General features: G+C 49.8%; 1 protein-coding gene across 2 annotated transcripts; it reads left to right on the forward strand.

The window, feature by feature from the left end:
* Positions 1–225: 225 nt before the first annotated feature.
* klhdc3 (kelch domain containing 3) lies at positions 226–25,786 on the forward strand. 2 transcript variants are annotated; one of them, XM_060072522.1, is made up of 12 exons: positions 239–347; positions 1,009–1,131; positions 1,856–2,105; positions 3,778–3,954; positions 4,250–4,365; positions 4,460–4,531; positions 6,798–7,011; positions 7,646–7,732; positions 9,512–9,620; positions 21,415–21,488; positions 22,999–23,077; positions 25,647–25,786. In XM_060072522.1, the coding sequence occupies exons 3-12, from the start codon at positions 1,952–1,954 to the stop codon at positions 25,711–25,713; spliced, it is 1,149 nt and encodes a 382-aa protein (XP_059928505.1). In that variant the 5' UTR covers positions 239–347; positions 1,009–1,131; positions 1,856–1,951; the 3' UTR covers positions 25,714–25,786. The 2 variants fall into 2 exon arrangements, with proteins under 2 accessions (XP_059928503.1, XP_059928505.1); XM_060072520.1 differs by lacking the exon at positions 1,009–1,131 and having other exon boundaries at positions 226–347.

Raw genomic sequence — 25,786 nt, forward strand, 5'->3', positions numbered from 1 at the left:
AAGATATTTGTATATATATTTCTACAATATCGATATCGAACGAGTTGATCATGTCGAGTTGATCAACCTATGAAAATTCATTTTTACCGAAAAGTTATAATTAATATTATATATAGCTGATATTTTGCAACGCGGGCCCGCAGCCAATCAGCGATGGCGCTCGTTTTGGGCGCGCAGCCAATCAGTGAGGGCGCTCGTTGTGAGCGCGCAGCCAATCAGCGATGGCGCTTGTTGTGGGCGTTCCCGCCGCTACGTCACCAGGGCCAGGCGAAGACTGGCGGCGCGGCATCGCTCCTGATTTAGCTAACACTGGCTTCAAACCACCGCGACGCCGACTGTATCGTATGGTAATTTACTTTTATTGTCACAGTGCTTTGTCAGTCACCTGGAGATCATTGTGTGTACCGCTAGAGCACGTTCGAGGGGTGTGAGTGAACGTGCCAGTCCGCTTGTTTTCACTTGACGTGTAGCTAAGCTAGTGGAGAGACTAGCTATTGACGTTAGCCTGTGCTAGCGTCGCCTTCCCATTGAGGAAAGTTGATGTGGCGAGTCGACACGTTTTATACACACCACTATGCTGGTTATGCTGGTGTCTGAGACTGTTTTTTTTACAGTGTTGCCATATGTTGGTGTTCATAGTTGACAGTCATGATGCGTCATGTCTGCAGGTTTTTTGTCAACGTGTTGGTCGGTTTATGAAGTGACCATAATAGTAGTGTGACGGTGTTCGAGGAGTTGCGTGGAACACGGTTCTCCTCTCCTCCACGTTACCCTGTCATTTACACCATCATAGTAGTGTGGAGAAGGAGCAGCGTGGAATACGGGTCTCCCTAGCTGTCATCAAGCTGTCTCTGGCTTCATCCTGGACAGCAGCGGTGTCCATTAATGAGCAGCCAGCGGAAAGCACTCATCTAGGAGGTTCCCACAGGAGGTTACATGCATGACCATTGGCCAACACATCTTTTTATTTTTTTAACGATTTTTACGGTTTTATCCTTTTTATTGTAGAGTCAGACAGGCAGGTATGGGAGAGAGAGAGAGGGGAGGACATGCAGCAAAGGACTACGTGCAGGAATCGAACCCGGGTTGCTGCGATCAGGACTGAGCCTTAATTGGAACGCGTTCTATCCGGTGAGCCACCGGCGCCCCTGGACTACACGTCCTAATCCACATCTCTGTCCTTGGTTTACTAGTTTACATCGACCCAGGAGTTGGTACACCAGAGGGTTTGTTCTGAGGGGCATGACTCCGTCCTCAGAGATGAAGTGCTGCTGTCTGGAAATAGACCGGGCTGCTAGTGGTCCTCTGAGGGTCTATATTGAATGGCAAACTGAAGGTTAGAGGTCAAGGTGACGTTGGCTCAGTGAGATCTGCTGCTCAGCAGAACTGAGCATCAACACTAGACCGTCTGTGCTCGCTCTGCACGGACCTGTACAAAAGTTTCCTTCTCGAGCCGCGCAGTAATTCATCAGTTCATCAGTTTGACGTGAAGATGGCAGAAACATTTCCATGTAGCATTGACGTCGGGGAGGGGTTCGCGTTTTTGACTTTCTAATTATAGGGCGTTTGTAACGCAAGAGGGGAGGGGATAAAGCGGCAGCAAAGACAGAAGACAGAGCCGAGTGATAGGTGTGGTTCTAATCACCTCCTAAAATACTCTACCCGCTCTGATAGTACAAGGGGCTGTCAGCACTAGCAGAGCTCAGTCAATCATACCCCCCAGAGAACAAAACGCTACCCTTTGGCATCCCACCTAATCTCCCTTTCTCTGGCATCAGTTCCACGATTCTCCCACACACACAGAGCCCGCCCTTCACTCACAGCCTCCTACACTGTGTGTGATTTGTGCACCCAGGGTCTTGACCGTGAATGTGTCTCCATGGAGCCCGGGAAGGCCAGACGGTGATGGTCTAAGGGAGTGTCTCGGGCACAAAGGTGCTTGCTCCTGGGGATGTTGCGCTGGACGGTGCACCTGGAAGGAGGGCCGCGGAGAGTCAACCATGCCGCCGTGGCGGTCGGCCACAAGGTGTACTCCTTCGGGGGCTACTGCTCCGGAGAAGACTACGAGACGCTCAGGCAGATCGACGTACACGTGTTCAACTCCGGTGAGTGGCTCCGAGCTTCTTGTATGGTCCACGCAGCAGAGACGGTGGAATTATTCCACATACTCACTATTTAAATGATACCCTATTAGCTTGATTCATTGCAGCATTGAACTGTGTAGCCTTATGTATGATGTATTACAGCCTTATACAAAAGTGTGTGTGTGTGTGTGTGTGTGTGTGTGTGTGTGTGTGTGTGTGTGTGTGTGTGTGTGTGTGTGTGTGTGTGTGTGTGTGTGTGTGTGTGTGTGTGTGTGTGTGTGTGTGTGTGTGTGTGTGTGTGGATATAAATATAGGTCTCACATTACCACTACATTACTGTTTAAACTATATATGGAGTATGTGCGTTAAGATATTTATTGATACCCTGTGGCCATGTTTTTTTCATTACCTTGTTTTATCAGTAAATACAAAAGTCTTGTAGTCCCCCGAATTGTTTCTTCTCTGAAATGGCGTGTACTTACTACTCACTAATCCCTTACCCTACAACGATCCACATACGCCCTCAGCCTTGCATAATGTTACGCTATTTAGCAGGTGTTGAGGACCCTGCTAGCATGGTAGATAGCCTGCCTGCTCACTTTCTTTGCCAAGACCTGTTTCATTTCATGAACTTTTTTTTTCAACTTTCCCCAACCAACTCCAACCTTCCTGCTACCTGAATTTTTTAAATATTGAAATGGAAATATATTTTAAAAAAAAAAGTATATTTTTTAAGCTTTGCTTTCTTTTTTTCTTTTTTTTTCTCTACAGAAACAGTAGCATTTTACTTTTTTTAGTTTTTAAGTTAAAAAAAAAGTTAAAAAAATGGATTGATTTTATGTACATTTTTGAATAAGCTATAGCTATACATAATTACATTTACCTTTTGTAATGTAAACCTGTTGTGTTGGATCCGTTCTCCAAGCCTTTCTATTTTGTAAGCTCATAGTAATTCAGGCCAGACACCTGCGCCGTGAGTTAGATTTACCTGTAAAACACAACTCGGAAGTAAAGAAGTTGTTAACAATACTAGTACGTCTTATCAAAATGCTTCGGTTTATTTAACTGGATGAACCGGTTTCCCTTAACTGTCAGTTTGTGCTTGCTTTCTGAGGCCTTATGCAAGACATAGCGTTTACCTACTACCTTGGTCGACTGCCCCACCCCTTCAATGTTATTCTTACCAGAACAAAAGAGACTTTTATACTTTAGCAATCTGGGTTGCCCCCCCCCTGCCCGCCCCCAGTATAATGCCCAAGACATGACGCACAAAATTCTTTTTAACTAATGAAAGCAACCTTGTTCATTGGCTGTGACATAAGAGAACGGTGGTGTCTTTAAGGGAAAGTGTTGTGGCCACTGTAGTTCATGTGTATTTAAATTTACATTCAGGCCATTTAGCAGACGCTTTTATTCAAAGCCACTAACAACGTTTCAACCATGCAAACACCGATGGTGGAGTCAACTACCCAAGCTACAGCCAGCTCGTCAAGAGCAGTTAGGGTTAGGTGCCTTGCTCAGAGACACCTCGACACTCAGCTAGGAGGAGCTGGGGATCGAACTAGTAGCCTTCAGGCTACAAGTCAACCCGCTGTGCCTCCTGAAACAAAAACCAACCCCACTATAGTTAGTTCATGTGTTTCAGAAAGCTGTCTTGATGTTCGTCTCTGTCCTCCACTCTGTGCACACCCAGTGTCTCTGCGCTGGATGAAGCTGCCCCCAGTGAGGACTGCAGGGAGAGAGCACACGCGTGAAGGACCCTACATGCGCTACGGTCACACAGCTGTGCTGCTGGAAGACACCATCTACATCTGGGGGGGGCGGAACGACACGGAGGGCGCCTGCAATGTGCTCTATGCGTTCGACGTCAGTAAGTGCCCCTTACCTGCACCCTGTCCCCCTTTTGGTGTGTGTGCGGCGGCGTCTGCTCCAACCGTTCCAGACACCTGCTTGATGTCGTGGTCGGAGTTTGAAATGGGTTGCAGGAGGACGCAGGTGTTCTCCACCCCCTAGTCGGTTCCGCCGCAGGTTGTTGAAGTGTGGTTCCGCTTTCCCGCCTGACACAAATAAAGACTGCCGCTCTGTTTTACGACTTTAAGGACACATCTGGTTAAACGGCGCGATGCCTCTCCGCTCGCGTAACGCACTTAATCTGTGGTCCCCAGACACCCACAGATGGTTCACACCCAAGATCTCGGGGACCATTCCTGGGGCCAGGGACGGCCACTCTGCCTGCATCCTGGGGAAGGCCATGTATATATTTGGAGGATACGAGCAGCTGGTCAGTTTACTGCCTTATCCCTCTCTACACCCCCCCCCCCCCCCCCCCACGGTCTTATTTAGTTTAATAGCCCCACTCTTCTTGTTTCCCCTAGGCGGACTGCTTCTCCAATGACATCCACAAGCTGGACACCACCTCCATGGTTTGGAGCTTAATCAACGCCAGAGTGAGTCACCAACACGGATGTAGTTGGGGTTAAAGATAAAATGCAGAGGTGTAAAGGCAGAATGGAAAACACGTCATCTCCACCTGTATACTCGGTATCGGCCGTTACCCAAGTTCAGAAATCTGTATTGGGAAGGAAAAACCGGTATCGGAACATCGCTAGTTAAAGATTTGATCTAATCCATTGCAGTGCATTCAGATATATGTCCTCCAGGTGCAGAGATAAATGTCCTTCAGGGCCAGTGGTTAAGAGTCCCTGCGCTGGGATGCTTACAGTAGACGGCGGTTCTAATGTCAAAGTCACTTGCGGTGGTAGTGAAGTGAAGCCACTTTGCGTTAAGCTTAGCCCGAGGACATTGGCGTTCCTAAAAGTCTGTTCACACAACAAAACAACAGTCATTGCTAGGAGGGAATCGCGACGTGTCGGGTTCCCATCAATCAGCAGCAGGCTTGGGAGCCCTTCGACCGCAGCCAGCGGACTGCTACAGACGTGGTCAGCGGTCGCACCACGAGGGCCGGAGGCACTTCGCAGTAATGCAGCGATCTGGGTGACGGCCAAGAACCCAAAGCCCAGCTGGGGATTATGCTCCCTCCCCTTTTAGGTAACGGGATGAACGATCACATGATGATTAGTGGAAAAATACGTAGATGTATGGTTCCCTCAACCGTACATTCTTGTTCCTTCCCGGCTTTGGTTTTAGATTCGATAAAAATATTTTTTTCGTCAAGCAGATTACTGTATTCTGACTGTAGAAAGATTGGGCTCTGGATCCGGCCCATGAACAAATGTAGTATTATTAGGTTGTTTATATGTGGTGGTGGATTCAGATTTCCTATGCAAAACAACGTCACTCTCCGTCTCTGTGTTCTTTCAAATTAAGCATTGATTTGGAGCAAATAGTCGAAATATCATATAAGACATACAGAAAAATATAAACTCTTTCAATATAGAACACCACTCATACGTTGCTGTTTTCTCAGAGTCGCGCAATCTAATCTAGATGCCTGCATGCTATAAAGTAAGCAGAGTGGGCATGCCTGCCTGACTGCATTACAAAGGTACATTTCCTATCGCGGTACTTCTGAAGTTAAAGAGCCCTTTCACCGAACAAGATTTGGCAACACGTTCTGGCCGGATTTGAAGGCACGTGAAAGGGCGGTTCCATGGATAAATACCCGTTGCATTAAAAAAATGGCATTGGCTCTCAAGTGTTAAACCACTTTTTACTAGGCTGCTATTCAGAGAGTGGGCTAAATGTGTTGTTTAAGGAGGAGCCCTACAGCAGTTAGTATCCAGGAAGGTTTATCTTGCATTGCATTCTTATTTTAACCACGTAATCGTAAACTAGAGATCTTCATAATGATGTTCATGCTGATGTTCGTCGACTTGTTGACTAGTCGTTATTGCGCTTGCCAGTAGGTGAATACTAGTCAGTTTTTTCTCTTCTCTTGATATGAGATATGTGCACTATTGCTAGAAATACACATTTAAGAATGAAGTGCATGTCGTTTTCCAAAACATAGAATCATCAGTCTAATAATTTCATTTAATCTCATAATTCTAAACAGCGGCTAGTAACGGCACCAACAAACTCGTTCACTACGGACTACTAGTCATTAAAAGACCGTCACCAGGCATATCATCTGACCAGCCGCCAATCAACCCCCATCTGTCTGTCTGTCTGTCTGTTTGCAGTCAGGGTCAGGTGCGCTCAGTCAGTCTTTTCATGCCTTCATCGAAATGCCGCGTTATAATTAGGCCTAGATACATGACAATAACCACGTCGGTGTGAACGGCCACGTGCCCCCCGCTGAAGGGGTGAACAGCGGGGCTGTGCACACAACACGGCACTCCGGACGGGCACCGCAGAAATGTCAATGAATTCAGTCCGTCTCACGGTAAAGAAACCGCAAGCCAACAGATTTTATTTACTTGCGTCTTAACCTTTTTACCGAGTTCGAGCGAAGGGAAGCTTGCTTGCCCTCGGTATCTTGAGTGGATTGATCAAATAAATCAGAAGGGGGGAAAAAATCGAACCACATTCCTTCTTCTTCCAAGACTAATATTTATTTAGGATGATTATTTGGATTTTAACTTCCAAAAATAGACAACTGCTATCTGGTTCGTTTGCTTCGACTAGTCAACAAACTTCCGGGAAATGGGCCCTAAAGTAAATACTAACAGCATTTGACAAATCCCTTGTATTTACACTCATGATCCACCAGAGGGCACTGTGTATCTATAGTTGTACCGCTGTCCCCTGCAGGGTGCTCCAGCACGCTGGAGAGACTTCCACTCGGCCACCATCATCGGAACAAAGATGTTTGTATTTGGGGGGCGAGCAGACCGCTTTGGCCCCTTCCACTCCAACAACGAGATCTACTGCAACAAGATCAAAGTGTTTGACACCGAGACCAACTGCTGGCTGAGCAGCCCCTCTGCCCAGCCGCTGCCTGAAGGACGCAGGAGTCATTCAGCGTGTAAGTGGGAGAGACACGCATACAAGGACACTCGCACGCACGGACACACACAGACAGGGACACGCACGGACGCTCACACACAGAAGGACAATCGCACGCACAGACACGCGCACACACGGACACGCACAGACGGGGACACGCACGGGCGCTCACACACAGAAGGACAATCGCACGCACGGACACGCGCACACACGGACACACACTCCCACACACATACAGACACACACACACACTGACACACGCATACACTGACGCACACACACAGACAGACACAGACACTCACTCACTCACACACATGGACACACACACTCAAGGACACTCAACCAAACGGACACACATGGACAGACAAAGACCCATAGACACGACACAAACTATAAAACACACACACTCAAACACACAAATTGTAACACACACACTTACACTAACACACGCACATGGACCCTTTCAGAGTCCTTGCGTCTTCTATTTAGCATTTGATGAAGCGACTCGTTCTTTCTCATTCAATTCTATTCTCAAGATCTCCACCTTCTCATTGTGTCCTCCAACAAGTCCTCGCTCTTCTGTGCACCCATCCAAAGCCATGCGGTGCAAAGCCAAGGAGCTCACGTCTTTCCATCCCTGTGTTTCCATTCAGTTTCCTACAACGGTGAGCTGTTCATATTCGGGGGCTACAACGCGCGTCTGGACCGGCACTTCAGCGACCTCTGGAAGTTCAACCCAGGTGAGGCTCACCGTTTACGGAACATGCCAGATGGTTCCACGCCGTTCCGACTTTCCACCTCCGACCATTAACGAACGCAGCATAACACCGCACGTGTTTGTGATGTTCTTCGCCTTTGCACTGCGTTATTAGGCAGTATCGGAGGAATTTCTGATACTGGTATCAGAACTTTAGTTCTGAGGCTACCTCTCGCTGCTGCTGCCGCCGCTAATCTCATCTTCCCTTTTGGCTATTACACTGAGATTCCTTCTCTGTTCCCCCCCCTCTGTGGCGGAGTTTGTGATGACTGTGCAGAGATACACCCCAAGCATGCTGGTGCTGGTACCGGCTTGACCCAGTTTCCTCCCTCCTGCTTCGGGAGAGTGCCACCTCCCCTCTTCCCTGTTCCTGCATTTTGCATCGCTGTCACCCTCATCAGATTGGCTAGCTGCAGCTGCCTATGTGTCTGTTGTTGTTTTTATGTGAGTTTGTTTAAGTTATGCAGAAGGAGTGCAGATGTCCTGTGTTGCCAGAGGGGATGTGGATCTCTCTCTTGTCTCTGAGGCCTCTTTCTTGGCAGTATGGAGTTGAGCAAATCCCTTGACGTGGGATTACTGGTGTCAGCCCGTATATTTTAAAATCAAAATGTACAACTTTTATTTTGAAGGGATAAAAAAATAAATAAAACATTGCCGAAGGTCAAACTATTTGGAAACGTGAAGAAAAAAACACACCGCACTCGCATCCTATAATTCTTCATTATAAGTGATTATGCCGGGCGGATGCTTGAAGCATATTTGCAAGCAGCTCAGCCACCTGCGCCGACGATAAGTCCACCGCATTGGCTTGGAGGGAAACTTATGAAACGGCCCTGTTCAGTTTAGTTGCTATGATACGAAGCTGAACGTACAGTTTTGTGCTTTGACGAACACCCCCGCAGTTTTGTTAAAGTTAGTTTCTCTTCTTTCGCCGTGTAGTCCTGTGGACCGCTGGTGACCAAAGTCTTTGTGTCGCGGTCCAGTAATGAGCACTCTTAAGCCAGCTGCCCCACACTGGGCTGCGGTGCAAAAGACTGGGGCGTTTGTGCCTGCCTGGTTAAAAAGAGTTTGGCATTAATTCCACACTAAATGTGCAATTGAGTTCCCCTCGTTGTGCGTAGGCGTGCACCTGTGCTCCCATTTAAAGCTTGTTGCCCGAAATGTAGGGCAATAAGCTGTAATGCATACCCCCGACACATGCATACATTTAACCAGTGGCTGTCGGCACGTTGAAAGCCGTCCACCAGATGGAGGCAGCTCTCTCGCGGCGTTCCCACCCCCTCGGACCACACAAGACTGTTTCCATAGCGATGTAATGATGCCATGGAGGCTGAGTGTGGAGTGCTTCAGCCGTAATGGAACTCATGAGAGAGACGCGCGCGTCGTCACTCATACTCCAGCTGCAATGGAAGGGAGGGGGGGGAAGGGGGTTGTTCATCTACACAACAAACAATCGGTCACTGTCCTTGGGGTCCGGTGTTCTTTAAGAGGTGATTTAAGAACAATGCTCAACGAACTGGAGGCTCGATAGCAAACGGGAACAGGTTCATAAAATGCTAAATGATGAGTGGTGTGGCTTGCTTCAGCACTGGGGGTTGGTCAGTATTTTATGTTTAGGCCTTGACAGCTGCCAGAGCTGTTGAGGGAACCCTCGCCACAATCAGACCAGTGCAGGCCTGTCAGTGTGTCAGTGTCAGTGTTGTGTCGGAGGTCATATTCATGCTCGACTCTCATTCTGAGTCTCTCTCTCCTTGAACCACAGAGGGCTCCTCCTGGAAGAAGGTGGAGCCCAGGGGGAAAGGCCCGTGTCCGCGCAGGAGACAGTGCTGCTGCATGGTGGGAGATCGCATCGTGCTCTTCGGTGGAACCAGGTGAGAGAGTCCTGAAGTTTGGACCAAGTCAAAACCACTCGGTCCTCTAAACCGTAAACAATCCTCCTTAATAACCAAACAATCATGTTTTTTGTAACAGAGCAACACTTAATCACAGGTAGAGTCTCAAAGGGCTTAACAGGCCATATATTTATTAATTTATGTTTTGTTATCACTTCTGGAGGAGTCTGCTGTGGTTTTACCCCCAAAAGAAACTCACATTTCCACCCTCGCACACGGGAGTGAAAGCCGAACCAGAGCACAGACGTTTTGCCACCCCATGTTTTCCAGGCCATTAACCTCTCAGATCTTATCTGGCACTACGGCCATGATGACGGTAGTGTCTCCATAAAGCACAAAGGCTGAGGAGCGACGCAACATCCTGTGTAGTTTTAACTGCGTGTACCAAGTGTCCTTTCACCACGGCCTGAGAAGACTCCGGCCGCTGTAGACGGCAGCCTGCGCTATCTCCAGCCCGGGCTGTAAGACGGTAGCTCTGGGTGGGGGAGACAGAGCGGGGGGGGGGTCGATTGGCTGCTGATCAGATGATATCAGCCTGGGGACGGTCTTCTGATAGACCAGTAGCCGGTATTGTAACGAGATAGTTAGCGCAGTAAGCATGGACCCACATCATGGCTGAGAGCCGGGGGCTACTGTTATCTGGACGGGGTTATCACCAGAGCCCCCCCCCGCTGAGCCAACCTGATAGCACGGATGAGGGGGTCTGTGGATAAGGGTTCCCCCTGAGCCTCGGCGCGTCTCTCAGCCATCAACGGGCCCCCCTCGAGGGCCCCGGTCCCCTTCTGCGGGGGCCCGCGCCGCGTCTCCCGCTCCGCTGGGCAGCGGGGCTCAGGGAGCGCGGCGCTGTAATACACAAGGCGTGCGGCTCACCTCAGGAGCCGTTCTGCCTCAGCACATCCATGTCGAGCCCCCTACAGCACGCCCCCTCGTTATTATGGAGCATATTGTTACACTGACCTTTAAGCGGAGAGAGTAAGAACGCTCGTTTATGAGGGTGATTTCCATGCATAAATCACCCTGAGAAGTTCATGACAGCGTTTCCCCAATTTGAAACTCTCTGCAGAATAAATAATGCTGCTTGAGGTTCAATCTTTTTAAACAAGAGTGGAAAATTGGCCACTTTGGTAAGCAGGAACCGACGAAAGACGTTTTGTGATGCAGGGGAGGGAGGTGTTTGTTTGCTTATGACTGCGGATGGCAGGGCTCGGATCCCAGGGTCTGCTCCCTGGGATTAGACCAGGACTCTCCCGCAGGAGTCCTGGTGTCCCGTCCCAAGCAGATAGACCCGGGGACGAGGAGTGACTGGGGAGGGAGGGAGGGAGGGAGGGAGGGAGGGAGGGAGGGAGGGAGGGAGGGAGGGGCTAGGATGGATGGATGGATGGTCGGAGCCATCTGCATGGAGGAAAACACTACGGCACCGAGTCACTTTCTTAAAAAAAGCACGCGAGCCACCAAGCAAATACTGATTCATCGTTTTAAAATACATTATGCAGACCCCCGTCATTGATTTTTGGCTTTGCCTGCACTTATTGTCCTCGCACATAATCCAATATGCAAATTCACTGTGTTTTGGCTTTAAAAGTGTTCCTGGATTGAACGTTTTTGAATGGTACCGGGTCAAGTTAATGAAGTCTTTGAAAACAAAAAAGTGGAATGCTTCTTTGTATTTTATTCCGTGACGGATGGACGGTCTGCTATGTTTACGAGCGCTAATGGCGCTGAGCTGGGGTTTATTAGGTTAACAGTAGGGCGGGGTGGGGGGGGGGGGGGGGGTACTTTAACTGCTGTTGTTTTAACTGAGTCGTTGAGGAAGTGAGGGCTTGTCCAGCACATCTCTTGCCACTCTGTGTCTACGGTAAGACTTAGTTTCCTGTCCACTGTACACCAGCCTGCACAGTGGGATCCCTGGCAGTCAACCCACACAGCCAGCCCTCCTGTATGGAGTCACCAGTGGACTGGTGTGTGGTTGTGGTTGTTGTTGTTGTGTACCTAGGGACCCACATAAGCCTCTTACGCACACAGGAACAGCCTTAGCCATGCGTAGGCCTGGGGTACACCTCCCCCACTAGTAAGAACGAACTTCCTCATTCAAAGAAAAGGTCTGAATCAAAAGTATTCTATTTAGTCCGCCGATACAGCTTTAATCATTACAGTGTCCTTTATTCAGTTACTCTAAGAACACCATGTCCATGGCAACAGAACCCTCTTTGTGTTTCTTTCTGTGTTTCTTTTCTTTCCAAGCTAATTAAAAAGTCTGAAGCCTTATTTGTATCTGTCTCAATGAAACTGACGAACGCTGGCACTGCCCTTGGTGAGTTAGCCACCAGACATCTGGCTTGTGTTCTTTACGGCACTGCTCCGTACGGCACTGAGGCCGTCCAGGAAATGGTGTTTAAATTGATAGCTTGATGTTTTCCTGAGAGGGCCGGCCCTTCACTCTGATGCACAGCAGAACCCCTCGGTCCATCCTTATTCCCGCTGGGCGATATTTGTTTTAGCCGCAGGAATTTGGTGGCTGATAATTTATTGTCTGACGGAAGAAAATGCAAGGAAAATACAATTGGAATTCCTGTCCTCCCCTTTTCAGGTTTTATGTGATTGCCAAGTGAAGAGGGCAATTGTGGAGTTTTATTTAACGAGTGGTAATCGTAAATAAAACATTTAAATCATATATTCTCTTTGCTCCAAGATTGACCCAGATCCTGATGTTTATGTTGCAGACTGGCCACACTTTTGCATGTTTGCAATAGTTAATTAGTCCAGTTTATCATTGTGGTGTGCATGTTCTTGGGTGTGTGTGTCTATGCGTGCACGTTCATGCGTGCGCAAGAAAGACACTGGACATTTGTGACAGTCTATTCAGTGCCACTTACACCAGTGTAAACGCCCCTGCTGGGCTGCAGATAGGCGTGAAATTCTGCCCTTTCACTGATTTATGACCTCGGGGATCGCGCTCTCTCCCGCCCTCTCACGGAGGGCAGCCTGACCCCCCCTAACCCCCTTCCACTCCCCCCCCGGCCCCTCTGGTACACTCATTTGCAGGGACCTGCTCACTGCCCCATGAGAGCCAAGCATGAATGACTCCACCTGCACTGACCTTCACCTGCCTGTTGAGGAGACACAGGGTCCCCTCAACACACTCTGTCTCAGAGTCACTCGTGCTTCACTCGGTCACCAGCTAAGGAGGATACTATATTCTTTAAAAACGCACTCCTTTTTGGCATCCCTCCCTGCTGCTGGGTGTTTCGCTCATTAAGACCGGTAATAAATGTTGAGTTAAGTGCATGCAGTCCCCCAGTCTCCTGTGACCGTTCCCTCCTGGCTGTGTACCGCAGCACCCGAACACATAATGACCCAGGGCTGGTGCAATAATGTGTGTTAAGTAGTGGGGAGGCTTGTGTGGCTGTGTCCAGAACGGTGGCCAATTAGTATGCTGGAAGCAGAACACAGGAATTTATTTTAAAAGAGCAGGCCCCCTGCCTTGCTCTGATTGGCTTCTTTTTGTTGATTACAAAATCGATTACTGCTGTTCTTAAAGGAGCTGTTTGTAGGATTTAGTGGCCTCTAGTGGTGGGTTGATGATTGTAGCCAACTGAGTATTCCCCCCCACACATCTCCTGACCTCCCTTTCCAACAACGTAGGAGAAGCTACGGTGGCCCTTACTGACCTGTAAGGAGCCAGTAGTACCGTTCTTCAAAAATGGCGACATCGTCAGCGACAACATCGACTAGCCAAGAGTCAAGTGATGAGGTTCCTTGATCGATTCATCAATTGTGTTCAGTCGGTAAAACCATTGGTTATAGCTTACAAGAAAAATGGCAATTATCTTTTAAACCGCGTCCCCTCTACAGCAGTTCTTGGCTGCTGTAGACACAGGGCGGCCTTGTGGAAGAGGTCCCTCAATGTAGCTATTAAAAGGGTTCAGTTGTAGGTAAAGATAACTAAATTCTTATTTTCATGCGATTACATACTAATTAAAACATATTTATGAATATTATATTCCATTTTTGCCAAATCGGTTTCCCGAAATGCGACTAAATTATTCACATCGGACCTTTTAATACCTCCGCTTTATTCCCAGGCAGTTATTTCAATGCTACCAAAGCCAGTCGACTTTATACAGGAGTATGACTGGAGGATAGTGTTTCGCCGGACCGTAATGCAGCCCCTCCAAGGCTCAGCTACGTCTGTTAAACATATTAGGGAGAGGGTTTTTCTCTCCCTGCCTTTTTTAAATTTCATTACCGGCGATGCCAAAAGGGCCGCTATGCCGTGTAATCATCTCCTCTCCTCGGCACACAGTCCCCTGGTGAGAGCGCGGGCCCTTATCTAATCCCCCAAACGGAGGTCCTGTTCGTTCCTCCTCTGTTTCCCTCAGACACTGAGCAATGAGTCTGCTCTTACCAAAGCCCCCAAGATCCTGACCCTCCCTGCCTCATCGCGTGGTGGTGGTGGTGGTGGTGCTCTGATGAAGCATTAAACCCACAGCAAGCCACACAACTCAAGTCCCTTCCAGGACCACGGCTACAATACTTTACGAATGAATAAGAATTGTAGCCTTATTATTATATATAAATATAATTATTGCAGGCAATTATGTCCCCTTTGTCATTCTTAATTTTTCTGAGAGGATGATTATGAAGCGTGAAACCCTCAAACGACAAATATCACGAGGGAAGCGCTGGGTGTAGTGTTGAATGTAAACACTGCTACAGTGAGCAGATGCGCCACGTGTTTATGTGGTTCATAAGTGCCTTCGTCAATAATCACAGGGGTCACGATTCACTTGGCTTCGTTCAGCGTCTAATTGGGTTCGATAATTGGTCTGTATAATGATGTGTGCTGGAAGGCGGTGCAATGCAAGAAAGAATGTAGCGTCTCTCTGCTACGGCGTCGCTGAGAGTCTAATGTCCAACAGCACTAGACTCTCACTGGACTGCAGTCAGTCCTGTCAATACACTCGCTCATGCAGGATTCTCTGTGTTCCCCCTGTCCACCGGACCTCATGCAAGCTAGCCGCACACATTCTGGCTGTTGGTGGACTTACTTGAGCCCCCCCCTCCCCCCGTTCATGTAATCCCCATGCAACAGGGGAGTGGAGACTGCAGGTAGTGACTATTTAGGGTGGGGGGCGGGGGTGCTAGGCTTTGCTGCGTCCCCTAGAGTCTGTGGAGGACCACATAGGGGGTAATCCTCTTCGTAGCCAAAACAGGCAGACCTACGGCCCTGGTGTCTAACCCGAGGCCTGATATTTAATCAGTGTGAAACCTCACACTTTTCTCACACGTCTGCGTTCAGATCAGCCAAGGGCCTGATCGAGTTATGGCGGTCTCTGAATCCGAGCGTTGGTGAGGTGGTACGCTAGGGTCACGAGCGTCCACAGAGCCCCCTACACGACCATATAGCGCCTTATCAGTGGCTCGTTGGCCCGGTGTTATGGTAGTCCAGCTGGCAAGAGCGTGGTATATTATCGCTGTTTAGCCTGACGGTTCAAAGGTTAGACCAAACACAACACGGCCCGGCAGTGCTAATCTACCAGCACTGTATTTTCTCGCCTGTCATGGAATCCACTGCACTCGACGCAGGGCTGTGTTCGCACCTCTACTCTATAGTCAGTGGTTCTTTGCCTGGGCTTGTTTAAGGGGAGTCAATCTGTGTGTGTGTGTGTGTGTGTGTGTGTGTGTGTGTGTGTGTGTGTGTGTGTGTGTGTGTGTGTGTGTGTGTGTGTGTGTGTGTGTGTGTGTGTGTGTGTGTGTGTGTGTGTGTGTGTGTGTGTGTGTGTGTTGCATTTCCTGGTTAGATATTATTCGTATAATGTAGAATCACAATGTGTGTGTGGGCCCCTTGTTGAAGTGTGTGTTTTGAAGCCTTGTTGAAGTGTGTGTTTTGAAGCCTTGTTGAAGTGTGTTTGTGTGTTGCGCCCACACACACAGGCTTATCAGTGGTTGTGCGTGTGTTACACCTGAGGCACAACTTGTCAGACAGCAGAGTTGACCCGGGCAGGATACAGGGCGCCCCGCACGTGGCCAGGTCCGGACCTCTGGGCCGGGCGGGTCGGCTGTGATTTACTCTTCAAAGACACGCGGCCGATAGTATCTCATCTGCATCTTAACCCTCCTTAACCTACCGTCAGCCTGTATACGTTCAGGTGTCAAAGGGCCCAGAGGTACACAGAGGCTCAAATAAACAGCCTGTCCCGGTGACGCCTGGGGTTGTCAAGGGTAACCCACTGACAAGAGGGACCATGTTCGGACCAGTACTTTATATGTATTCTTGACACAGAACAAACATACATATGTGGTTTGTGTGTTGATGATTGTTGAAGAACACCCCCCCCCCCCCACACACACACACACACACCCCTTTTCATATTTCTGTGCAATCTAACAACAAAGTGTAATCTAACCATATCTCATCTTATCTTAACACAAAGCCAAACTGCTATTCGATATCACAGAAAACCTCAGTCCAGGGAGTAACCGAGCAAATGCATGTCGCCTTTTTGAAGTGTGTGTGTGTGTGGGGGGGGGGACGACGACGACGACTTTGTTCTAGGTGAGGACACCACCCAGGCTCAAGACGGCCTCGGTTTATAAATGTAGGAAGCGTCGCTGTGCTGCCGCTCCACTGTACTTTCTGAACATAGTTTCGGAGTTATGTATTCTCGATGGAAGTGATCGGTAGATGATTCTTTGTGGAACTTTCTCTCCTGGGTGGCTGACCAAGTCCCCCCCCTTTAAGTCTAAACAAGCAACACGCCGGCTCCCAGGGAAATTGCCTTCAGAGGTGTTGATGCAGTGGCGGTTCGTTTCAGATTTGCCTTCATAACCGCGGCCCTGAAAACCAAATGCACGCGTCATCTCATTATTAGATTTTGGCAGTTGATGGTTTCGCTTATGCTTTCCTCTCGCGACGTGCTCCCGCTGCACGGAGAATGCCGGGGATCGCAATTTGAGACGCAGATTCCCGGCAGCTACCTCCTCCTCGGGCCTAATCTGCAGCCAGGCCTCTCTCTCTTTCTCTCTCTCTGGGAGAGCCAGTGTTGGCTCATGTCTAGGCGTACGTGGAGCTTAGAGTCTGCTCCACTGCAGGTCTTAATCCAACGCCCAGTCGCTGCACAGGAGGGGGCACAGATAACTAGGTGAGACTGGTGCGACTGCTGATATTACAGCAAGGGATGGAATGCATGCATCTGTCTGTCTGAAACAAGAGCTGCAAATGTTACCTGTTGGCCCACAAGGTTTGGAATGACTTGTAGGGATATAACTAAATCGTGGACTCGGATCCTCTGTGTCCCCTGGAAGTGTGAATATACTGAACACCATTCAATCCTTTCATGATTGAGGCATGTCAGATTATCTCGGTTAAAGCAAGTGAATATTAAAACCATGAATTTTTACTAGCATTTCCTTGCATGTTAATCAACCCTGACGAGGCTGCGCACGGCACAAGGATAATTGAATCAATCAGTGGCCCCCTTTTATTCAGCCGTCGTCTTCCTCCCGTCGTCATGGACGACCACTCGGTTCAACAATATCCCCGGGCAATTAACCGCGGAGGACTTCAGTGGTTCACACATCAGTGCTCCGTGGCACCGTTGCTTGAATGAGTGTTTATTTCAGGAGCTGTCTGATGCCCGCGTCTGGGCCCCGCAGATACCACTCTCCCCAGGAAGTTGTAGCGTGTGATGAGTTCCTGTCGGCGACGAAAGGGGCCCCGGGGACACTTGACAGGAAGTGAAGAGGGGGACAGGAAGTAGAACGAGGGGACGACTTAATGAAGCGGTGGAAGGGGCCCCGTCCGACGCCGTCGGCCTGGACCGGGGAGTGCGTCGTCCTGCCCCATGACCCGGCTTTTGTTTTTGTTTTGCTCGACACATTTGCGTTACGGCGGGGAGGGCGTTTACCGGGGGAAGTTGTTGGGTGAATTGGCAGCGGCTGGCAATTCCTGGAGACACTGGGGGAGTCCTTTTAGACCGTTTCCCAGGCTCGTTTAGTTTTAGGGTCGGCGGTTTAGTGCTTTGCTATAAGGGTTTACTTCAGGCCGCACCGGGGTTTGGGGAGATGGGGGGTGTGAAGTGTGCAGACCAGCGACAGTGAAAGCAGGCTATGGGGTGGGTTGGTGATGGTGATGGGGGGGGGGGGGGGGGGGGGGGTGGAACACACACACACACACACACACACACACACAGCACGTTCATTAAGCGTTGTTTAAAACATCACCCAGTGTTATTTTAGTGGGGGGATGGGTGTCAATGCCCCCCCCCCCCCCCCCCCCCCCCCCCTCTACTCAGAGTGGAGATGCAGGGGCTGCTCCAGCAGAAGGGGAGGGGCCGACTCACACCTAATGATACTTTGCTGATCGTGTAACAAAGTGACCCTATTAAAACACCAGGGCCTCCAGATGACGTCGCACCCGGGGGTCGTTCCCGCCCCCCCCCCCCCCCCCCGGACGCACTGGCCAGTCGGCCTTGCTGCTCACGACGTTCCTGGTCCATCTCTTAATGCCCCCTTCCTCCTGTCTTCCGGAAGGGGTCGATGGCGCGTGACGCCCGGCTTACATTCCTGCTGGATCTCGCACCCCAGACCCACTCTGGGGCCCGTCCCGCGAGACGCCACCCTCATCTCCTCTGTTGATCCTGTGGAAGCATCTCCCCTTATCCCCCCCCCCCCCCCCCTTATCTGGCTTTCCTTTACACATCAGGGCTTGGCTCACTACTGCAGGAGTTGTATTGCCTCCGCAGTGAGCTCTTTGAGGACGCTAACTATATAGTCGTTACTCAAAGGGGAAGCATTATTGTCGCACTGATGCTAAGTATAGACCCTCTCATCTCTTCTTTTGTTGTTTTGCTACCAAGGCATCGCTCTTCTAAGAGTCAAAGAAATCACCCTCTTCAAATGAAGCTACAGCAAGTGTCACTGCTGATATAAATGGTGGTTCTGTTTGTGGTTGTGTGTTTTATGAGTTTGGGCACGAAAGAGAAACGTGTGGTGGTAGAACCAGAGCAGGTTAGTCCATTTGTCCTGTTTAACCATCCCCATCTCCCCAAGAGACGGGGGTTCAGTGTGTTTCAACAGTGTGGCGCGTGGCATCCCTGAACAGCACTCAACAGCGGTGCAAGGCTTAATTTGCTTATTTGATTTGTTCTTCTTCCTTGGTCTGTGATAATAAACCCCGGCAAGGTGTTTGGCGGTCGCGTTGCTCTTGTTGTCTTTACAAAGCACCCGTGTCCTTAGGAGGATATTAGGGGATCAGAGGCCACCCTCCATTAAAGGGCCATACCAGCCATCCAGAACCTTGGGTAAACATGCACAAATGCATTCATTCATTACAGCCAATTCCAGTGTCAATTTGAACAGGCTGCAGGTCTTAGCGATTTTTACATTCCTTGACAGTGGAGATTCTTGTGAAATTGTTTTTCTTTTCTGAGAAGGAGTAACATGGCTTGTTCGACGATGATCTTCACATTTTTATCACCCACTAAAAAAAAAATTCACCTGGATGGAGGAACGTGTTTGGAAATGAATAACCAAAATGCTTGTTTTGCACAGTACTGTAGTGATAAGGTGAATAAAGTGAACTCGGAGCACATGCTGTTCAGTACACACTGGGAGACAAGACAGTGTTGTTGATGTATGTGCATGGTGGGGGGGATAGGAGGAGGAGGGGATTGTTGTTGCCCCAGAGGGTGATGGGGGGGGGGGGGGGGGAGGTTCTGTAAAAGGCTCCCGATAAGGCACCCGTAACCTGGGTGCATCACCTCCTGGGGTGAGCAGCAGAGGTGTGTGTGTGTGTGTGTGTGTCTTTGGTGGGAGGGTGTGTGTGTGTGGGAGGGTGTGTAATGACTTCCCCAGCTGGCCCCCACGGGACCGCCGAGCTCGTGCTCTGCGCCTCTCCGGGCCGCTTTAAGGCACGGCCGTGTTTGTTTAGGCCAGATTAGCCACGTAAAGCCCTTACAACATCCTGAACACGCAGGCCGCGCCGCGGCCACGGACTCCACCGCGGAGAGAGCGGGTCACAGATTGGCTGAGGATGAGACGGAAGCTGGAGAAGGGGTTTGTGCAAGAGATGGGTTTGGGAGAGAGAGGGGGGAGGGAGGGAAGGAGAGAGAGGGGGGTGGGGGTGAGAGAAAGACGCTATTGTTCTTTTTGCAGCAAGAAACATTCGTTAATGTTAGAAATAGAAGATTGAATAAGATGTAAGAAACCTTCAAAACACAATGATGGATAAAGCCTTAAAATGAAGATCAACACATATTGGTGATAGGAGTAGAGCCCAAGAGGTCAATTGATTTAAGAAGTACATTTGCAAGTAAAAAACTGTAGGACTTTATGTTCTGGTAAATTTGGTATATATATATTTATGGCTTACTCTATGTTGGTGTAAAGTAAGATGTAAATGTATGGCACTTTGCTCCTGGCAGTCTGTACCTGCCGTTGTCTGAGGGGCGGTGATCACATTCCTCATACAGGTCAGCATTCCTCTTTTACTGGCCATGCCGTCCCCTGGACTTGCCAATTTAGGAGAACAAATTGCAACGCCCCAATGTATTCCCTGGGGACCCCGGTCCAGCTGGCTAAATTATTCCTCAGTGATGCCCCATGGGCTCCACTTGCTCTTAACGGTTTGTTCGAGGGCAACAGTGTATATTAAAATGGCCCACTGGGTATTACACGCCCATGACGACTATGCATTGTCCCTTAATCCAAACGGGTTTCAATTCTGCCCGCTGCATCTGGAAAACACCTATTGGTGTGTCACTGCTGCTCTGGGAGGGGGCGGGGGGGGGGGCTGGCTGTTCTAGTGTCTAGCTCTGATGCAAAGCGATGTGGAGCGGACAGCAGGGAACAGTCGGTTAGAGAGAGGGATGTTTGAGATATGAGCAAGTTAAGATGTCTAATTTATCATGCCAGGCTGCAACAAGCTGGGAGACAGGTGTGTGTGTGTGTGTGTGTGTGTGTGTGTGTGTGTGTGTGTGTGTGTGTGTGTGTGTGTGTGTGTGTTTATGCTTTTGTGTGTCTGTGTGTTTGGATGTGCGCTTTTGTGTGTGTGTGTGTGTGTAGGACGAGCAGGAAACAGATGTGCAGTGATAGCGCTGTCTGAGGGAGCGAGGCTATCTGCAGAGGCCAGCTTGCCGTCTCAGTGTGGCGCTCCACTTCCTGTTGGGCTAATGTATGGCGGAGGCCTGATAAGGAGGCCAGACCACTATATTATGCTGATCATTATTGTCTAGTGGTCCCCCCCCCCCCCCCCCCCCCCAACATCTTTGATTCACGGGGCTCCTGTTGTACTTGGAGAGATTAATGTATTGTATGCCCAAAGGAAGGAAGGTATTCGAGAACCGTTATTGAGTTCTTTGTGGGTCCCTCTTTGATCATACGACGTAGCAGGTGATTCCCTCTTTGGTGTCGTTGTTAATCCTACTTAATACCTTAAGTACCGACGATGAACGCACAATCCATTCGTTCCTCGTCTGTAAGTAACCAGCTCTTTGCATGCATCATTGTTCTGTCGGCAGCCTCTTCGTCTTGTATATAAAGTTTTCTGCAGAGTTCGACCCTCTCATCAACCATGATAAGAGTCCTGCTAATGCACAGGAAGGGACACAGGAAGTAGAAGGAGGAGGTCAGAGTGTACTTCCTGGCGTGGCCTTACACCCGGGGAGCGAATGCAATTTTCTCGGTGTGTGCCACATCTCTGTGTTTACCTCCGTGGAGTGACAGCTCTCTGACCCCCCCCCCCATCCCGTCTCAAACCCCTCTTTTGTTTCAGCCCCTGTCCGGAGCAAGGGATGGGTGATGAATTTAACCTCATGGATCACTCAGACCTGTACATCCTGGACTTCAGTGAGTACTGCTCGTCTGTTCTGCTTCGTGCTGCTCATCCACAACCAGCCCCCCCCCCGCCCCCCCCTCCAGTCATGTGTGCATTCCTCAACAATTTCATGTTTTCATTTAATTGTTTATACAAGTGGTTCTATGAACATCCTTACTGTACCGACGGCGATATACATACATTTTCTCTTTCTTCTGACAAATGTTCTTATTGGAGAAAAGTGTCTGCTAAATGTAAATGTACTTGATTTCACTTCCATGCAATTTTTGGGGCAAATTATAAAGCCATAAATTAAGTATATTTTTAGTCTAAGGGTACCTTGCCCAGAATGCGACATTGTTATTTATAATGCCATGTCCAGCGTCTTTTAAATAAAATAGCTGTATTGAATCTCAACCCCTAAAGTATATGTCTGACGTAGACTTTCGACTAAAACAATCCAATAACCGGGAGTGTTTCTGGGTTGGACATTTGTGGAGGAGGATGCGGCCTTTCACTTTGGGTCCATATATACTTTCTCCTTCCACTGTCTGAAACAGTGTCCGAATCCAACCCTCCCCTTTACTCTAAAGCTAAAAATAAGCGGTTGATAACTGAAATATATATAAGGCATAATTAGTGTTCAGCGTCCTCCATTACTTATGTCCCAGCCGCTGCCCCGGTCTCCCGTGGTACCAAGCTGTCTCATCCCTCCCCGGGCTTGGCGGGCCTGGCCTTGGCCCGGTTCCCCCTCCTCCTCCCTCCCTCCTCCCCTCAGAACGCTCCAAATAGAGCCGTATCCTGTCTCAGGGGCGGAGTGTGTGGAGGGCCGGTCAGACGCCAGAGCACACGTTTGTGTGTGTGTGTGTGTGTGTGTGTGTCCTGGGGGAAAATAAATACATCAAAGGAAAGTGACACACAGAGCGCGTAGAGCCCCCCCCCCTCCGCGGTGCTCAGTGCAGCGTGGCGGTCGCGTGCCTGCCACCCTCTACCCCCTGGGGGGAGCCCACCTTATGGTGCAGGTGTAGGGGCCACAGAGCTGCTGCCTCCGAGGATAAGAGCTCAAGGGGAGGCGCTGTCATTCAGTTTTTGTCTTGTGGTGCGAATTTGTAAAAGAAGTGTGTGCATGCATGTTGTGTGCGTGATGTGTTCTTCTGCGGGTGTTTGTGTTGGATTATGTTGTTTTTGCATAGGTTCTTGGGTGTGTGTGTTGTGCTTGGGTTGGTGTGTGTATATGTACTTGTGTGGGTGTGTATATGTTCTTGTGTGCTTATGTTCTCGTGTGTGTGTGTGGGTCGGGGTGTGTGTGTGTGTGTTCCTGTTCGTGTGTTATATCCTTTATTCCCCCTCTCCAGATCTACATAAGCAGAGCATGCTGTTCCTATCACGCAGACCTTTCCAGCCCTAATGAGCTGTCTCCTTCTCGTTAACAACCTGACCGGACTCAGCCGCCGCTGTATTTATAGATGCCCTCTTTTGTTCTCTGATTTAATATTCTTCGTCTTTATTTTTTCTCTTCTTCTTGACCCCTTCCTCTTCCAGGCCCTAATCTGAAGACATTATGCAAGATGGCAGTAATTCACTACAGTCTGGAGCAGTCGGGGCTCCCACATGACATCAGGTCAGACACCTCCTCCAACAGCCACAGGCATCACATCCACCGGCATAGCATCACATCCACCGGCATGAGCATCACATCCACCAGCATGAGCATCACATCCACCAGCATGAGCATCACATCCACCGGCATCACATCCACCAGCATGAGCATCACATCCACCGGCATGAGCATCACATCCACCGGCATGAGCATCACATCCACCGGCATAGCATCACATCCACAGCATGAGCATCACATCCACCGGCATAGCATCACATCCACCGCAGAGCATCACATCCACCGGCATGAGCATCACATCCACCGGCATGAGCATCACATCCACCGGCATGAGCATCACATCCACCGGCATAGCATCACATCCACCGGCATAGCATCACGTCCACTAGCCTACCAACACATCCATTAACATAGCATTACATCCACTAGCATAGCATTACGTCCACTAGCATAGCATCACGTCCACTAGCCTACATCACATCCACTATCCTACATCTCATCCACTAGCCTAGCATCACATCCACTATCCTACATCTCATCCACTAGCCTAGCATCACATCCACTAGCCTAGCATCACATCCACTAGCATAACCATCACATCAACTAGTATAACCACCACATCCACTAGCATGACTTAAACATCACATCATCCCACATCCTGTAGCATGACTTCAACATCACATCATCCCACATCCAGTAGCATGACATAACCATAAGGAAATGTCTGGCAGCCGTCTGTTCACTGGTCTTGGATTCGTTCCCGCACAACGGGTCAAATTCAACGCTGTTCAATTAGAGTGCATTTAAGCTTGAGAATCCGGTGTCTTACTGCTGGCCCAGCCTGCACATCGATGGGCCTCGGGCTGAGAGCGTTTGGAGAGTATTTAACAACCATTCCCTCAGACGTAAACAGCTTTTTGTACCTAAGCTCTCAATTACATGTTGTTATATGCGTTCATATACTGGAGGTTACTCTTCAGATTTTTAACAAACAATATAATTACAATCACTAAATTATTTATGGATTCATTATCACATTTAACACATTTCTAGATTTCTGGAAAAAAAAGCTATATTGTAAGGGACCACGGTAATCTAATATTAGTTGTTACAAGAATGAACATAATACCCCTGTTCAGCACGATTCAGAACCAACGCATTTGTGGCCAGGCCGAGTTCTGTTCCGCGGGCCTGGTACCCCCACTATCCAGCCCCAGTGGGCCAATCCCAGCCCCCCGTCCCAGGAAGACACAAGCAACCCTTAGAACAATCTCTCCCCAAGTTGCAGAAATTGCCTTCACAGCTGATCCTCCTATGTGTGTGTGTGCGCTCTATGTTTACGCGGGGGGGGGGGGGGGGGGGGGTTTGTCGCGTGACGCCCTGGGGCCACTCGATACGACGTTCCCCGCCCCCTCTGCTCCTCCCCGCGCCGACGCGGCGGCTGTGCCACCTTGCACAGCGTCCTCTCCGGCCCTGGCAGTTGTGTTTCTAACCCTAAGAGGCTTTTAGAGGAGGGGGGGGGGGGGGGCAGGGGGGTCAGTAAGGGTCTCGTTGACTCCCCTTGCCCCTCATGGCCCCCTCTCAGCACCACACACTCTGACAACGCACACACACAGCGCCGGAGCGAGCGAGAGAGAGAGGGAGGGGGTGTGAAACCAGAGCCAGTGATAACAGCGTGAGGCCTGACCTCTGACCCCCCCCCCATCAGGTCGGCACTAGAGCTGCTTGTCAGTCCGCGCTCCTGGTTCTTGGGTTACCACGGGGACCCGCCGATCGCTCTGCCCACTCGCTCACTGTCGCTGTCACACACGCACGCACACACTGGGAGACACGCACACGCCCACGCAGAGACGCTCGCGCGCAGAGACACGCGCTCACGCACACACATGCACAGAGACACGTGCGCAGAGATGAACGCACTCACGTGCGCAGAGATGCACGCACACACGCGCGGAGAGATGCACGCACACACGCGCGGAGAGATGCACGCACACACGGGCGGAGAGATGCACGCACACACGCGCGGAGAGATGCACGCACACACGCGCGGAGAGATGCACGCACACACGCGCGGAGAGATGCACGCACACACACGCGGAGATACGCACGCACACGCACACAGGTTGAGTGGGAGTGGAAATCTTTGCACGATTGAAGCTTTCCTTTCATTAGCATCGGGTTGGGAAACAAATATCTGATCGTCCCTTGTACGTTTCATTAAGAGTCGTGCGATGAACCCCCTAATTTTTAAAGACCTAAGCACTTCCAAAGGTCAGGCCATGATCACTGAATTCTGTCCATTTAATTCGAGGAAACCTCTATCGTTATTTTCTCCATCCCTACATATCAGTGGTGACTTTTCATCCCATCGTTTCCCTACATCAGCGCAGTTAAAAGCCAGCACCAGCCTCGTATAACGAAGCCACGGTCTGTACTGGGGTCCCATGCTGCCCAGGTGGGTCCCTGTGAGACTGTGGGGACCCACCTGTATGTGTTCCCTGCTTGAGCTCGACAAACGGCAAACGCTCCACGCACGGCCGCTCACCCTACCTCTTCTTTCTCCTCTCTGTAGATGGGAGCTGGCTGCCATGACAACCAACAGCAACATCAGCAGGCCAATCTTCTCCTCTCATGGCTGAGAGCAGCCATCACGGAGCAGACCCCAGACTGCCTTCTGCCCTCCGGGACCCGGGGACACCTTAACAATCCACC

This window comes from Gadus macrocephalus, chromosome 15 (genome assembly GCF_031168955.1).
Source record: "Gadus macrocephalus chromosome 15, ASM3116895v1".
Classification (NCBI taxonomy): domain Eukaryota; kingdom Metazoa; phylum Chordata; class Actinopteri; order Gadiformes; family Gadidae; genus Gadus; species Gadus macrocephalus.